We start from the raw sequence: 12,675 nt of genomic DNA on the forward strand, positions 1-12,675 counted from the left end.
GGAGAATGGGGAAAACAACAAAAACAAAACAAAAAAAAGAACATGAATCAATTTGCAATTTGCAAATATCGACCCAGCCATTGTAAAAGAATCAAGGAAATAAATAACTTCCTTAGGATATTTGTATGAACCACTTTTGGCTACCCACTCTCAGCACTGGCAAACTGCATGTGAACTGAAAATTTCCCACAGTAAACCATGCTTATTTGCCCCACCTATCATAAAGCAGATCGTCCTACTTCTGGCCGAGAAATGGCAGTGTTGACATTGGTAAATTGCAGATTAAACTTGGGCCATGTGGGTCCAACAATTTCTGGTGGAGACCACATTATTACTAAATTGCAGTTTGTAATGGCTGTAAACGGGTTACCACCCACTGGCTCACTCCTTTGCAATGATTCCGTTGGGCATGTGGTGTGATTCTTGTGTGTATTTGAGCTATATCTATCTGTCCATCTATCCACCCGGATGAAAACTGAGGATGTTGGCTAGGCCAGAGCCAGAAATTTTTTTATCTGGGACGAACAGTGTAGGATATGCCAACCTCTTCAACAAGAAACTTTCAGCATTTCAAGATTAGGTTATTTCCATAGACTGCTGACTGAATATTTCACTGATATTTGCCTGGATTCAAACCCTGACAGAAACAAGCTCTCATATCACTGCTTTGGCAAAGAAACATCTGCCTTGAACCACAAACAACAAAAAAAGCTGTCAGATGGTCTCCCTGAATCATGAGAAGGTCTCTCTGGCAGATACACAATACAACGGTCATTTTTAAAATACTTCAATGCTATGCTTCATATGGGCGCTTTTTTGCAATTTTCAGATTCTATTAACACTCAAACACGTTCAAACGTGTAGTTTTAACGGACAGAAATCGGTCTTGACTCCTCGAAAACCACAGCCGCCATCGAGGAGCAAACTTACTGTGTTTTCTGTCTGAACGCAGCAGCTGCTTCCCCTCAACACTGAGCCCCATTTCGTGGACGCGGTTAAGCTCCGCCCTTCTGCCAGCCAGATCGGAGATTTGCATATGAGACAGCGGTAGGACCCTAATAGGTCGAATGAGGTGTCAGTCAGCAGCTGGGGGCGGGCTGAGTGTCAGTGTTGTATTTTTATCTGGTTTTGTTTGACTGGGCTCCGGCGCGAGGTGAGAAACTCGCCCAGTTTTCAAAGCTGAGCTCCATCGGACAGAGATGAGGAGAGAAAGAGAGAGAGAGAGAGAGAGAGAGAGAGAGAGAGAGAGAGCGCTTCACTCACACAGCGAGCGGTAACCTGTCAGCTGCTAAAGTGAGTGGAGAAGGCTTTAATACCATTATTTTTTGTTTGGTGTTGGATGTGTAGTCTCGAAACGCACGGTTCTCGGAGAGACTCTTCTTCAACTTCATCCTTTTACGGTTAACGAGCCTTTTTTTCCTCGTTCACGGTGTTTACAGACTCTTTTCTCGGGGTGTTTTGGCTGATAACGTCGGCGACGTAAGGAGAGACTTGTTGCACCGCGAGGCGAGGGCTCATCTCTAGGCTTCGGGGAGATTTTAAAGGCTGTAAACTCGTTTTTATAAAGGCTTAGGAATCTTTATTAAACGCAAATTCGCCTTAATTTGTCTATGCCGCTTGGAGTTTAAACTTGTGACGGTGGCACAGGTGTTAGCCCCAACAATTTTCCCGGAGAAAACAGGACTAGAACTTAACGACCAATTTTATATCAGCTACAGTTCACACTTAAACTTTGTCCAAAAATAGCATACATAATTCTATCTCTCTGTCTCTCCCAGTTCCTCTATCTCCAGTCTGTTTATGTGTGTTTAACGTGGAGAGAGACTGTCGAATAGAGTAACGAAAAAACATAAAATTGGCACGAAGTAATAAGCCTCAATACCAAAGCAATATATCACAGCCAACAACACCAAATCTGGACCGAACTGCTCATGTTTGCCTCTAGAAATGTAGTAATAAATGGTTATGGGGGTCTCTAAAGGTTAACACCTGTGTGTGATGGGCTCGGAAGACACCACTAGCATCGACCACCTCTCAGGTCCGAAAACTGAAGTAATTAGCCAGTAAAGCCTCCTGCTGCGGATCTTGGGATGATCCGGAGTGTCTGATTGCCTTCCAAATCCGTGCATTCACTCTGAACTCATTAAGACCCTTGTGGTTTTGAGAGCAGACCCAAAGGAAGAAAGCAAGAGATTTCACTTCATTTTCTTTAGTGTAAAGGGTCGAGGCAGTTGCTGAGATGTGCGAGAGGGACTGTGTTGGGGACGGAGTGTGTGGGGACGGTGCTCCGGACATGATGCCACCGAGACTGAGCCGCGGAGGACGGCGGAGTGGAGTGGTTCTCACCGTGGACAGAGACTCCGAGTCTATGCTGCTGGAGACTGCCAAGACCGCACCCCGGAGGAGCAGTATCATCAAGGTAATCATCAAGGGGGAGTGTGATGTTTTGCTAGAGGGGTTCAGATTTTTTGCTATGATTCTAATTTTAACATTATTCAGGCCCTAAACTATCAAGGGGCGTGTCCAAGGACCACGCGTATCACCCTAAGTTGACCTTTCTTACTCTTTAACCACATCTATTTTTAAGTCTAGTTCTCAAGAGCTTAAAACCATAAGGTAATGTCCCAGCTAACACCCCAATGTGAGGCCCATATGGGCAGCCAAGCAGGGCCCCTGCAAGTTTGGTCCTCTGGTTAAATGTTGGCCCCAAGTTGGCCTTAATCTATCTTTACACTTATGTAGCCCCTTTCTAAATACCCAAGGATGCTTTACAATCCACACTACTTAGAACACTCAATCCATACACACACTGGGACTCAAGAGCTGTATAAAATATCTTTAAATTAATATAACACACTATGGGCCCATGTGTTCCCATATTTAGACCATTTTTTGGGCTGCCAAACTTTTACCTGATACAGACATCCTACCTAGGACCCATGAATAGCCCATGCCCATCTTTATCCTAGTTAGCACATTTATCATATAACACTGTTCTGCCCGACCCAACACACATCTTATACTTAACACACTCTTCTTTATGACTTATCACATTGTCCTTCCTACAATACAGCACGTCTGACCAGAACAGGACTCTATGTGATGTATTACCTGATGGTCTATTATAACTGTATCTAATACTTTGTCTACATCAGTGTTTCCCATATGACTACATTGATGCTTTCCCTGGTTTAACATGCCTTCTTTAGCTCAGTTAGGGATCGTCAGTGAGCTGGTTGGGCCCAGGGTTGGGAAACACTGCTCTGCATAATGCTCACAGAACAAAACAGTCAAAATGTTGCAATATTCATACCTGCGACTAAAGTGCAATGACTAAGTGAATAATCCAGGAAAGTGTTTGGGCAACAACATACTTCACTGTTGTAAAAAAGCTTTGGGCCTTCATGTTTTTTCTGGTTTGCATTTTTTGACCTCATTTGGACCCATCAGCTGCTCCGTACACTGCTTGAAAGTGGCACAAAAGATGGACAAATAGAAATAGCCTAAAATGTTTTGGAATAATATACCATTACATTAAAATATATAAATATTTAAGAACTTTTTCATTTCTTCTCCTTAAAATTTACAGTTTTGGAAATACATGTTTTATAGTTAGCAAAAATGTTTTCTGCCTCTTGTAATTTTGGTGTTAATTTAGAAAAGCTGAATATCATCCTTTCTTCTACACTAGATCATTGGATTAGGAAACTACTACTTTGTATCTTCACTCACTGTCAATTTCTTCAACTCCACTGACCATACAGAAGCACTTTGTAGTTCTACAATTACCCATGTTTCTCAGCATACATTCTTATCCCAGTTTCACACTGCTCTTTTATAGTCAGGACCCTCACAGGTGCACCACAGAACAATTATGATTTGGGTGGTGCATCATTTTCAACACTGCAGTGACACTGACGTTGTGCTGGTGTTGTAGTGTGTGTTGCTGTGGTACGGGGTGGATCAGACAGTGCTTGAATTTTTAGAAAACACTGTTTGTTAGAAAACTCACTGTCCACGCTGCACTCTTCATGGCACTCCTCCTGCATTGGTCCACCTTGTGTATAGTCAGTAAATCATCTGTTGCTGCACAGTTTGTGTTGATTGTCCTCTAATCCTTCATCAGCAGACACAGGATGCAGTTGGTAGAATATTTTCAGTCCAGCAGTGACACTGAGGGCTTTAAAAACTCAAGCAGCCCTGTTGTGTCTGATCCACTCATTACAGCACAATACACACTTAACACACCACAACATCAGTGTCACTGCAGCGCTGAGAATGTTCCACCATCCAAATCATGCCTGCTTAAAGGCGCTCCTGTATGGTCAATAGATATGGCATTAATGTTGAAGTTCAGCAAAGTTTAATGACGATTATCTATAATTTTGAAATACTACAATCCTATAATCAGGTTTCACACAAAAAGTCTCTGGAAGTCTTGAAACTCTGTCTGATTGGAGTAATCCAGGCACTCCTGTATGTACTGTGGTTGCATTTCCTGAAACTGAGACAGTCTTACAGCCTCTGACCAAACACTAAGTTAATGTGGCATGTCTAAGTATAAGATTCCGTATCTCTGTCCTGATGCATTACTAGCATTGCCCTACATAATCACTGAGGACAGCAACATTCTGCTGTAAGATTTGTCTTCTTTTACTCAGTGATTAATGGTTGCCTTATAGTATTTTCAGTCCTTTTCCCCTGTGTATTGCAAAATTGTTTCTGTCATATTAGCTCCTCTGAATGATGAATGCATTACATTACAAATGGTTCAGATGACTGGGAATTTGAATAATTACATCCAAATAATTTCTTCTGATATAAAATTACCATTTCCTAGATATGTTTTCTTTTTTTACTACATTAACAATATTCAGTTCCCTGGTGTCTTATGTCATTTGCAAACTCACTCAGTCATAGATGTTACAACACACATTATTATTATTATTATTTAGTGAAAGGAATTGTGAGACATACATTTTTATGCTAGGGAAATATTTGATATTCTGGTATACATAGGAAGGTTTCCACTATGAACATGAGAGAAATACCCATTTACATATTGTTGCTGTCCAAAGAAAAACATGTAAAAATCTGTCTTTACTTTCAATGGATATCAGTGTAAAAAGATTTTATTCCAAGACATTTTTGAGCATTTCTATTGGTCCATTCATCATGAATTTTTTACACAATGTGAAGGGCAGGTATTGTGTGCAAATGATGTAGTAAATTAAAAATCAACAAAAATGGGGATACATGCTTGTCTTTGGACAGCATTGTTTTTTAAATTGGTCTTATAAGAAGATTATTATTTTATGTTTTGTTTTTACCAAGTGTTGTGGCCTTCTTTTGACATTTGGTAGTGGCAACTGGAAATAACTGATGGTATTTTTCTGACTTCCATAGTCCATAAAACTATTGCATCATGGCGTAAATACCAAAATACACAATAGCATGATATTTGTGTATCATTGCACCCCAGTGTTAGATTTTGAAAGACCAGTCTTCAGTGTTAACTGGACACGAGCAGGTCTTCCTGCCTTCCAGTAAAGCAAAGCCTTCACATGCCTGACAGGGTCTGTCTGAGACCGGGGCAGGCAGGAAACGGCACTGGGTAATTGACAGATGGCAAAGAGGATGATGATGTCAGTGACAGGCACGGCGAAGCTGAAAGGGAGGGCAGCGTTCATGTGACTTGTCCCAGCCTGGGCCTGGGTTCGTCCTGTTCTAGATCCAGTGGATGAGTAATGCCTAGCTTAAGCCAAAAGCCCAGCCCTTCTCAGATGGCATCCAGAGGCTGTATTGTTTGAGTCGTTAGTGCAAATGGTTGCATGGGCAAAAGCATTTTCCTTGTTCCTTGGAAGCCTTGTTCTGCTTCAGAGAGGGTTGTTATAGGCCACTGGACCTATTGCTTGATTTGAGTCTCCAGTATATTCTACAGCGAATGCATGAGCACACATGACTGGGAAGAGAAATCAGCATCCAGTGTTTAGTCTGTGACCACAAGGATGTCCTTGTATCTTTGAGAAATTTACTTTGAGTGAAAAGTCTCGGCCCGAGTCACTGCTGAGCAAAGATGTAATTGAATGTTGCTCTACAAAAGCGTATTTCCTGTGAGTGTAGAATGGATAATAACAACCGATTGATTTGTGCTCCCTATGCCCTTGGTGGAGGTGGTCCAAAGTCACCAGGATTAAAGTGCTGTATATCTGCTCTCAACTCTAATGTGGTCTTAGCTTTAGTGCCGTGATTTAAGTGTCATTGTGGCCCCTTGTATCACCAGGGTAGATTGTATGCAGCTTTAAATCCTTTGCCAATCTTGTAAATTTACAAAATAGGTTTCATACTAAAAATAATTTAGTTCATGAGAAAGGAGTTACAAGAAACAAATAAATGAATGAAGCAATTGAATGTTTACACTATTTTATAATTCAGTAATGCATTTTGTGAAGGTTGAGATTGACTTTGCAATGTATCTGTTCCTCCACTTTGATTCTGGAAGCAAGCAGTTTTCATTGATGTCAATCAGTCTCAAAAGGGACATATTGTACACTCTCAGAACAATTGGTACGATTAAGATACATTATTGGTCACTAAAGGTATAAACAGTGTAAATGTACCTTTAAAGGTGCAACAGTCCAGTTTTAAAGTCCAGTTGTGTTACCTAAAGGTACATTACATTCCCTTCTCCAGAAGAATAGGTGAAGATTTGTAATCTTTCATTACAGAACCTAATATAAGTCCTGGAGATTAAATAATAGAATAAGGTACAATTATGTTCCCTAACTACAGCTACTGAATATGTATCCTTGAAGGTGCCTCCACAGCGCCAGCAAAATGTAGTTTTACTAACAGTGAACACCTTTTCTCATAAGTTGGACATAAATAATCACAGCACCTCGCTCAACTGCACTTTCTTACCTATCTGCTCAGCACTTTTCAGAATGACAGGTTTCAGCACCTGTTCCTTTAAATGAGAATGAGCCACAGCTCATTTCATTTTGGGACCCCGGCAGTTTAACCTTTTGTTTAACCTTGTCTAACCTTGTCTTTACGCTCTCACATTAACATCTGTCCAGCACGGTGATTGGAGAGACTCTGATGATGAGGAAGGGCAGTTCTAAAATGTCTGTACCCTATGTAAGATGTAGCACAAAATCAGAATAGCAATGTTTTATCCCGTTTTCTGACTAAAAAAAAAAAAAAAAACTTGTTTCAGTTTACGGGCTGGTAGGAGCTACAAATCCCAAATTAATGTGCTAATACACACAAAAAAAACATTTTTCCCTTTAAATAAGGCAAAACAACTTAACCTGATTTAAGTGAGACACTACAATGTTTAGTAGATTTATGACGTGACACATCAGTCACCCTGTCACAAGCATAGCATTTTGTAGATTAGGTACGGATATTTAGTAGCTTCCAAATGAAATATACAGCTCCCTTAAGCTAAAATAATACTGCCTTTTAAATGTATATACAATATTAGTTGTGAAATATATGTATGTTATCTACTCTCTTTATTTATGTGCATTGTTGTGACTCAGTTGATGAAAATGCTCCTAATTCAATCTCCAGGTTTGTGTATCCTGTGATCCTGTGTGTGTGTGTGTGTGTGTGTGTGTGTGTATATATATATATATATATATATATATATATATATATATATATATATATTAATTAGTCAAACACTTTAAAAGTCAATCCAGACTATGAATAGGCTGTGTAACTTTTCAGACCACTAAGTGGCTGTGGTTGACCATAGCGCTATAGAAAGAGGAGCTCTGTCAGTGAAACGTGGTTATTATCACTGTCAGTTCCTGAAATTGAGACATTAATTGCTTCTGCTGTTTACCATTTTGTTAGATAGCGACTCTTACTAAATGATTTGTAGTTGGCTTTTAAGCTAAATTTGTGTGCATTCTTTTTTTCAATAATATGACATAATGGGAAATCTTTAATATTATTTGAACTGCACAATCTAAGTATTAGGTATGTCGGTACCAAGATGTTTAATTCATTTACTTAATTACATAGCTAAATGTGTAACGATACCTATATGCAGGAATTGCTAAGTACCTTTGGCTAACACTTGCAGTAGCTTCTCACCATCAAACTAATAAATAAAGGACACATCCAGAAAACAGGAAGGACAATGTCTCAGAGTGGAGTCTTCAGGGACAACTAGTTGCATTATTGCTTTTAGTGAATGCACAGAATGCAAATCTGTGTCCATTTTGTTTTGTCTGTACCATGATTCAGGGTCATATGATTTTTCTTTCTCTGTGTCTCTCTCTCTCACACACACACACGCAAATTTTCCCTCCCAGAAACACATGCAAAAATAATGGAATATGCAACGTCTGCTCCTCTCTTCCTCCTGTAGTTGTTTCATATGAGGAAAATGGAAAAGAACAAACAGCAATCAGTAAATCTAATTCTAGTCCAAACAAAATTGAGGTGAGATCAGGGCAGAGGGCTGTGGATTAAGATAAACATTCAATTCTATCGAGAAGACATTCTCAAAACTGTTCATGTAACAGGTCAAGTTTTTAAAACAAATGAATTGATTTTTTGAAGGTTATGCCTCCCTGTGTTTGTTGCTCATTTCTGAAAAGAAGAAGTGAAATGTGCTCTCCTCCATCAGCCTTATCTTGTTGTTTTCACACTCTGTTCTCAGATCTGGACAATGACTCTTTACAAAGTGCTGCTGGCTTCAGGTCAAGAGTAATGACAATGTAACTGCTGTGAGTGTTTTTCTATCTTTGCAGTTACGGGGGCTTTTCTGTTGTGTTGTGTTGTGATGTGCTGTGTGTGTGTGTGTCAGTGTGTAGTAAGCTTGGTGTTGGCAGGGGGGCAGAGTAACACTTCTGTCCTCTAGTGTCACTCAGCTACTGGTGCCACAGAGTACAGAGTGATGTTCTTGGTTACTCACACAGCACACTCACTGACTCACCATGTTTTTCTCAGCATCGCAGTGGTGTTTGTACCTGAGAGTAAAAGTGAATTATACACAAAAAACCTCACTGCTGAACTGAGGCAGGAACGTAAACGTATGTCTGGAAGAGGAAGTGAAACTAGGCTTGTATGTGTAGAAGATGCAAATGCGGACATTTTCAAAAGTTTCTCAGGGTGTTTTGACCTGTGGCACCCCTCCTTCCTCACAGCTTCTTAGTTCATTATTAGTACACTTTTTTTCTTGGCTATTTTTCATTGTTTTCTCTCTCCCAGGTTTGTCATATTTCCAATATGGACAGGAGTTTTGCATTGTATTGTAGAACTGTTTGTACTGAAGCCTTTGTAAATAACGGAGACCAGACCAGTTTCGCAAATGGATGCATGCACACACACACACACACACACACACACACACACACACAAGCCTGGTCTTAAAAACAAAGGCTTCCAGAGGTTTCTTTTTCTCTCTGTTTGATCTGCCATTTTATTAATGTCAGTAGTCATTTGAAGGATTTTTATGTCATGAGACAGGGTTATGTAATTGATTCGTCTGTGAGTTTTTAACTCCTTCCCCTCTGGAGCTCTTTCCATGATGTTTTATAAAAACTTCAAGGTGCTGTATATGTTTGCAGTCCCAATACACAGCAAAGGTTTCCTCATGGACCCCGTTTTGTTTGTGCACTGGAAATATAGTACTCAGCCATTTCTCAGTAAAAGGGAAGCACACAAGGTGGCTCAAACACAAAACAAAACTGAGCTTCTGAAGAAGCACTGAAGGGAGGGATGTGTTTGTTTTGTTGTTGAAGTTTAAATATCAACAGTCGCACTGTAGAATCTTATACATCACCTTATTTCAGAAACAGCTGTATGATAGGAAAAGGTAACAATGTTTGTCTTGTATATTTTAGTGCTGAGCTTGCAAAAGGACAGGATCATGGTTCATTATAATTATTTGCCAAAGTAATGATAGATGCACACTGATATCCATCCATCTATCCATTATCTGTAACCGCTTATCCAATTTAGGGTCGCGGGGGGTCCAGAGCCTACCTGGCATCATCGGGCGCAAGGCGGGAATACACCCTGGAGGGGATGCCAGTCCTTCACAGGGTAACACAGACACACACACATTCACTCACACTCTCACCTGCACACTGATATGATTACTTAAAATGATCAGCAAATGATTGCTCAGAATTATCAGCATCAGATACTTATTTTTGACCAATAGTTTTGAGGACCAATATTTGAGGATATACAATAATAATAAAAGTAATTCTTAATAGAACATGGACCCACTGCCGGGCTACTTCACTAAAATGTGTGCTTTATATTTCTTTTAAAGCACTTGTAACCCTAGAGGAAATATTTTTGAAAATCCATGTGGAATTAATTCCAATTTCGCAGTATTTAATAAAAGCTAAAGCACCTAAAGAGACTACTTTTAATTTATTTACTTTTTTCAGTTTAGTTTTCATTCATTCATTCATTATCTGTAACCGCTTATCCAATTTAGGGTCGCGGGGGGTCCAGAGCCTACCTGGAATCATCAGGCGCAAGGCAGGAATACACTCTGGAGGGGGCGCCAGTCCTTCACAGGGCAACACAGACACACTCACACATTCACACCTATGGACACTTTTGAGTTGCCAATCCACCTACCAACGTGTGTTTTTGGACTGTGGGACTGACGGAGCACCCGGAGGAAACCCACGCATACACGGGGAGAACACACCAACTCCTCACAGACAGTCACCCGGAGCGGGAATCGAACCCACAACCTCCAGGTTCCTGGAGCTATGTGACTGCGACACTACCTGCTGCGCCACCGTGCCGCCCAGTTTAGTTTTCAGTCATTCTAATTTCAGTCATTCATAAGACGTGATCAACGTGCAAGAAAAGAAAAAAATAGAAAACAAAACCCAAAAAAAAGTAAAAATGTTAGATTACTTATTATTATTATTATTATTATTATTAGTATTATAACATATCTTTAAATACATAGATATAAACTACGTTTATTTATTTATACATACATACATACTAGCAGTAAATAAGTTTTTACTATCACTGGAGGCTGTTACCACATAAACTTTGATAAACATTTGTGGGCACAGATAATTGCCTCTTATATAATGTGTGACACTTGTGTATATTTTTTCTATTACAACTTATTCACAAACCACAAATACATAGGGTGCATTGTGCAAATCTCTTCAAGAATCATGATGTTATTTTCTTTGTATGTCTGTTATTAGCTTGAACAGAAGGAGAGTTGTAAAGGACTCTTATCTGCATTTGGTATCCTGTATAGTAACACCCAACACAGTTGATGATGTGCATGTCTGGTGTAAGCTTTATGTATCCTAAAATCTGTTATTGTAAAGGCCATACCGGGGTCAACATACGAAAACCGATCCAAACAAAATTATAGGAAGAGTGCTGGATGAGGAAAGGCAGCAGAACTAAGAGTAATTACTCTGAGATAATACAAAGTGGAGCATGGAGAAGAGATAGGAAGCTTAGTGCAGCAGAGATGTAAGTCTGTGAGGTCACAGATGGTCTTGTTGAGGGAGGAGTGTGGATGGTTTGTAAATATTGTAATGTTCAGTGAAACACATTTTACCTGAGGATAGAACTAAGATTTGTCCACATGGCAGAGTGGTAAATGACCACACAAAAACCCCAAGCAACATAAACACATTAAAATGTAATCCAGTTTTGTTTTTATTATCTCAGGCCTCTGTCTGCCAAGCTGCTTGCTGCAAACATTCATGAGTAAATCAGCAGCTCTTCCTAAACTCTGGCATAATGGTGGCTGGGATTAAGCTGTCATCTCCTAAATCTGCTGGGCTTGGATGCTCCAGCCTGCAGTTTGTCAGAGCTTTTTTTTCTACCTTGCCCCAGTCTGGCACACAGAGGGGAAGCACCTAGGGTCTTTATGATCTGATTCCTAAACAGAGTTGTGAGGAAATGTCAAAAAACCCTGGTTAAATAATAGCTTTTTCTTGTGAAAATAAGATGGTTCTACTGGGAATTTGGGAGTTTTATTAATTTATAAAACACAAAATATTAAAAGTCTCGAAGTTGTGTTGGCCATATTTTATCTTTTATTTTAATCGATTTGCAATTTGAACAATTAAACTCCCTGTGTTCTCCCTGTGCTCGCATGGGTTTCCTCCGGGTGCTCCGGTTTCCTCTCACTGTCCAAAAAGTTGGTATGTGGATTGGCGACTCAAAAGTGTCCGTAGGTGTAAGTGTGTGAGTGAATGTGTGAGTGTGTGTGTCACCCTGCGAAGGACTGCTGTCCCCACCAGGGTGTGTTCCCTCCTTGCGTCCAGTGATTCCGGGTAGGCTCCGGACCCACCGTGACTCTGACCATGAATAAATGAGTGAATGAATGAATTGTATGATTTGGTTAAATGTGCAGATTGCCTGACCTCTTTGTTTTTTTAGTTTAGAATTGGAGTTACAAAGATAGGGGTATGGAAGCAGTTGCTGTAGACCTTAGGAGTCACTAATCATGCCAGTGTAAATGGTTCACGACGTCACAATGTGAAAACACAATCAAATTGAGCATTACTGTCAATTTTGGTTTAAAGAACAGGCTCTATTTTTGAATGTCAATGTGGAAATTGAATTTAATTGAGTAAAAGTTGGTAAAATGGGACAGGTGCTGCATTTATTTAAACATCTTGATTTCAGTACATTATCTAG

General features: G+C 39.9%; 1 protein-coding gene across 2 annotated transcripts in view; it reads left to right on the top strand.

Moving 5' to 3' along the window:
* The first annotated feature begins 1,159 nt into the window (after window positions 1-1,159).
* plcl1 (phospholipase C like 1) overlaps window positions 1,160-12,675 on the top strand; it is a 117,170-nt gene continuing 105,654 nt past the window's right edge. Inside the window, exons 1-2 of one of the 2 annotated variants that reach the window (XM_066686235.1) lie at window positions 1,205-1,293; window positions 2,214-2,419. In XM_066686235.1, the coding sequence (XP_066542332.1) occupies window positions 2,240-2,419 (180 nt within the window). In that variant the 5' untranslated portion in view covers window positions 1,205-1,293; window positions 2,214-2,239. Of the gene's footprint in view, window positions 2,420-12,675 lie in introns of both variants that reach the window. The other variant, XR_010804646.1, reaches the window with a different exon arrangement.

This window comes from Hoplias malabaricus, chromosome 12 (genome assembly GCF_029633855.1).
Source record: "Hoplias malabaricus isolate fHopMal1 chromosome 12, fHopMal1.hap1, whole genome shotgun sequence".
Lineage (NCBI taxonomy): Eukaryota > Metazoa > Chordata > Actinopteri > Characiformes > Erythrinidae > Hoplias > Hoplias malabaricus.